Genomic DNA, 4,777 nt, shown 5'->3' with positions numbered 1-4,777 from the left:
GATCATGGGGTCAGGGTCTGGAGTTCTAATGGGTGGTCAGTGATCATGGGGTCAGGGTCTGGAGTTCTAATGGGTGGTCAGTGATCATGGGGTCACGGTCTGGAGTTCTGATGGGTGGTCAGTGATCATGGGGTCACGGTCTGGAGTTCTGATGGGTGGTCAGGGGTGATGGGGTCACGGTCTACAGTTCTAATGGGTGGTCAGGGGTCATGGGGTCACGGTCTGGAGTTCTAATGGATGGTCAGTGATCATGGGGTCAGTATACAGTTCTAATGGGTGGTCAGTGATCATGGAGTCACGGTCTGCAGTTCTAATGGGTGGTCAGTGGCCATGGGGTCACGGTCTGGAGTTTTAATGGTGGTCAGTGATCATGGGGTCATGGTCCGGAGTCTATTTTTTTTTTAAGATTTATTTATTTATTAAGCATACAATGCTGGCAAGGAAGGCACCAGGTCTCATTACAGATGGTTGTGAGCCACCATGTGGTTGCTGGGAATTGAACTCGGGACCTCCGGAAGAACAGCTAGTGCTCTTCCCCTCTGAGCCATCTCTCCAGCCCCCTGGTCTGGAGTTCTAATGGGTGGTCAGGGGAGATGGGGTCACAGTCTGGAGTTCAGGGAAGAGGCAGACAGAGAGCCTCTACCATGTCTGGGAAGATAAGCACACTGGTACTAGCCATGGGCCCCTCACAGATGATAGCAGAGTTCACGTTCTAGTGAGAAAGACTGGACTTGAGGAACAGGGGTTGAAGAGGATTTTGGCCAGCCATAGGCTCATGGTCTCATGTCTTCTACGTGTTCCTCCTGATAACAGTGCCATAAGATTTACTCTACATTGCACAGAAGCATCACAGGACACTCCACCCACCCATATCATGATTCATATGTTATACACATGCCCCACATGCCAGTAATAAGACACCCAGATGCCCCCAGAGAAAGAGAGTCCTCACTTGAAACGTGGTCCAATGGCTGCCACATGCCTGTTCATGCTCCCCTTCGCTCCACCAATATTCAGGGACATGGAGCGCTGCAGCAGGCTTGAGAAGATCTCCACCTGGTCAGAGCTACAGTACTTGGCAATCTCAAACCGTTGTACCAGGAACTAGATAAGAAGGGAAGCAAGTTGTATAAGTTGGTGTGGGCCAGTCTCAACCCAGCGCTAGTGAGAGCAGCTAGTAAGAGGGTTCTGGTGACAGGAAGGCAGGGAGAGCCAGAGGAGGGGCTCTAAAGGGTACCCTTTCTCTCAGATCAGGACCCCTAGGCTGGCTGCTATGCCAACCTACTGCAGGTGTCCCCGAGGCTGACCATACAAAGCACAGCAGAGTTTGGTAGGCCACGTACATCGATCCAGATGTAATGGGGTGTTACGTCAGGGGGACACGGTCTAGGCTGACTTGCTTCTGATGCCGCCAGGGGGTCTGCTTCCTTTGTTTCAGCAGAAAAGAGGCCGGACTTCTGCTCCACTGTCATGTGCCAGGCTCCTGCCATCTCCCGCATAAACTGCAAGTGAGAAGGCAGTGTCAGCCCCTCCGGAAAACAGAACGGGCCACTTGCCTTTGATTTACTGCATAAAGCTCAATGTGGCAGCTCTTGTGTATGGTCACATCATGCAAGACTCTGAAGCAGGAGGACGGTAATGAGTTCAGGTTTGGCCTGGGCACAGTGTGAGTTTCAGAACAACTACTGCTACAGAATGAGGTGCTTTCTTAAAAACAAATACAAGCCAGGTGGTGGTGGCGGCGGCGGCGGCGCACACCTTTAAACCCCAGCACTCAGGAGGAAGAGGCAGGAGGATCTCTATAAGTTTGAGGTCAGCCTGGTCTACAGAGCTCCAGGACAGCCAGGGCTACACAAAGAAATCCTATCTCAAACAAACAAACAAACAAACAAACAAACAAAACCCCAGCACCTCACTTCTCTACTTCCTTTTCCTCCTGCTGCCCAAAGCATAGATGGCACTCGTGTTAAGGATAGCACTGTCATAGATGGAAGCCCAAGGATGTCAAGGAACTACACCTGCCAGTGGCTTCTCTTGGACTCTGGCCTCTCACTACTGTTAGTATAGGGAACCCAGGACTGATGGGGCCAAGGAGCCAAGCAGAGGCCAGACTCTCACTCATCTGTCTAAATCCACTCTGTGCCAGGGCCTCCCAGCCTCTGGGAACAAACAAAGGCACACAGTCCAAGAAGTAAGCAGGAGGCAGAGGATAATAAACCTGAGAAAGCACAGGGCGGAGCATGAGGGAGAATGTGCAGGCAGGGTAGCCAGGGAATGCTGGTGGGATGGCAAGGAACACTGGACACAAGGCCTGGAGATGGCCAGCGGTGACATGTTCATCTAAGGAGAGGAGATGACATGCACTAGGCAGGAACCAGTCTGCAAGAGCAGGAGCAACAGGACCCAGCAAAGCTACAGCGGAGCACGCGAGTAGACAGAAAGGGACAAAGGTAGGTGGCAAGTGGAATCTGAGGTCACAGGACAAGTTTGTCAGTCTAGATAAGGTTGGTGGGAGAGGATCGATGGGTCTGGGAACCAGAGAGATTCAATGCAGTCAGGTTTTTCTGGCATGCTCCTATTGCACACAGAGGGAAGTATGGAGGCAGGGAGATCACTGTGGTAGTTTGAAGATGTCCCCATGTGATTTAGGCATTTGAATGCTTGGCCCCAGTTAGTGGCTGTTTCAAAAGGTGCCGGAGGGCCGGGCAATGGTGGCGCACGCCTTTAATCCCAGCACTCGGGAGGCAGAGGCAGGCAGATCTCTGTGAGTTCGAGACCAGCCTGGTCTACAGAGCTAGTTCCAGGACAGGCTCCAAAGCCACAGAGAAACCCTGTCTCGAAAAAAAAAAAAAAAAAAAAAAACGAGTCCCAAATAAACTCTTCCTTTTATACGTTGCCTTGATAGTGTTTCACAGCAATAGAAAAGTAACTAATCACTGGGTATGGTGGTTCAACGAGAATGCCCCCATAGTCTCAGGTATTGAACACTTGGTCTCCAGTGGGTAGCACAGTTTAGGGAATGGAACCGTTAGGGGTGTGACTGGGTGGACGTTGAGAGTTTATAGCCTTCTCCATTTCTAGTTCACTCTCATTGCTTTGTGTTGGAGAAATCAGCCCTGAGCTCTCAGCTGCCTGCTTTGACGACCTAACACACTGGGGCGGGGCTGCTTTAAGGTCAGGGGAAAGATAAAGGAGGCCAGGGCCCCAGGGGTAGCTGAAATGCTGGGACGTGACTAAATTCTGGATCTACTTAAAGGTAAAAAGATAAAGCTAGTAGACTATTTGGTGGGCCATTTGTAGGAAGTGTGGAAAGGAGCTCTAAGGTGTCGGTGAGGCGTCTGGTCCACGCAGAGATAAGGTAGCTAAGGTATTGACTATAATGAGGTGGTCAAAATGGGAAGCAACTGGGGCTCTGTAGTCCAGGCCTTTTGCGATACTGGAACTTGCAGGTAAGTGCTCTTCCACTGAGCTATATACCTAGAACTGGTTTTCCCCACTAACTAAATTAAAAAAAAAAAAAAGGTGTATGAGTACTTTGCCTACATGTGTGGGCGTCATGTGCACGTGGGTCCTGGAGACTGAACCCAGGTCCTCTGTGAGAATGTCAGGTGCTCTGGACTGCTGAGCATCTCTCCAGCCCCTTTCCAAGTTTTGAGACAGGATCTCAGGAAATCTGTCAGGTGGGGCTTGAATTTTGGATCTTCCTGACTCAGTTTCTTGTACAGTTAGCTGAACTATGAACTTAGGCTACCAGGCCCAGCTGAAGCTGACCCTGACTGTCAGTTGGGGTGCTTATCAGCTAACTTTGTGGCACTTGGTGTCAGGTGACTAGAATACCACTTAAGACCGGCAGTGCCAGGAATGGAGATTCTGGCAGTTCTGTAGGTGACACTGAGGCAAAGGGACGTTAGGGTACAGATGCTGAACAGTCCTGCTGGGTCCATCTCCTCTCTCTCTCTCTGTCTCTCTCTGTCTCTCTCCCTCCCCCCCCCTCTCTCTTTTTGGTTTTTCGAGACAGGTTTTTGTAGCCTTTGGAGCCTGTCCTGGAACTAGCTCTTGTAGACCAGGCTGGCCTTGAACTCACAGAGATCCGCCTGCCTGTGCCTCCCGAGTGCTGGGATTAAAGGTGTGCGCCACCACCGCCCAGCTTTCTTTCTCTTTTTAAAGACATGATTTTACTGTGTAGCCCTGGCTGGCCTGCAACTTGTTATATAGACCAGGCTAATCTTGAACTCACAGAGATCCACCTGCCTCTACTTCCCAAGTGATGGGATCAATGGTGTGCACCTCCACACCCAGTCATGAAGCGTCTCTTGGAAGGAGTCCCTGAGAAGAAGTTAGATCCCACCATGGGTGCTTTCAGGACCAGAGCCTGGGACAGGTATTATGTGAGGTCTGTGTTCCACCTTGTTTGCCACTAAGGCTCCTTAGGTGCTCAGATAACCCACTCTAAATACAGACAGCAAGTTCAGACACTCAAGAGCACCTGGATTGACAATAGTGGTCACAAACACTGCTCTGTCCTATGACGCTGAATCAGTTCTGATTCTCTGCCTCTAGAGGAGGGGTGTGGTGCTACAAACTGTGCAGGAGAAGCCTGACACAGTTGGGAAATGAGACCTTGCCTCAAAACCAAGTGGGTGTATTAAAAATAATGCATGCAGGTGGTGGCGCACGCCTGTAATCCCAACACTCGGGAGGCAGAGGCAGGCGGATCTCTGTGAGTTCGAGACCAGCCTGGTCTACCAAGGGAGTTCCAGGACAGGCTCCAAAGCTA

At 50.8% G+C, this 4,777-nt stretch overlaps 1 protein-coding gene across 1 annotated transcript in view; it reads right to left on the bottom strand.

Annotated features, from left to right (window-relative positions):
* Pi4ka (phosphatidylinositol 4-kinase alpha) overlaps positions 1–4,777 on the bottom strand; it is a 136,861-nt gene that overhangs the window by 25,812 nt on the left and 106,272 nt on the right. Inside the window, exons 34-35 of the mRNA XM_005369994.3 lie at positions 1,344–1,502; positions 953–1,104 (exon numbers count right to left, since the gene is read on the bottom strand). Of these exons, the coding sequence (XP_005370051.1) occupies positions 953–1,104; positions 1,344–1,502 (311 nt within the window). The remainder of the gene's footprint in view (positions 1–952; positions 1,105–1,343; positions 1,503–4,777) is intronic.

Source organism: Microtus ochrogaster, unplaced genomic scaffold (assembly GCF_000317375.1).
Source record: "Microtus ochrogaster isolate Prairie Vole_2 unplaced genomic scaffold, MicOch1.0 UNK68, whole genome shotgun sequence".
In the NCBI taxonomy this organism is placed as follows: Eukaryota; Metazoa; Chordata; class Mammalia; order Rodentia; family Cricetidae; genus Microtus; species Microtus ochrogaster.
Note: the sequence above shows the minus strand (reverse complement) of the source record. Positions and strands in the feature narration are given on the sequence as shown.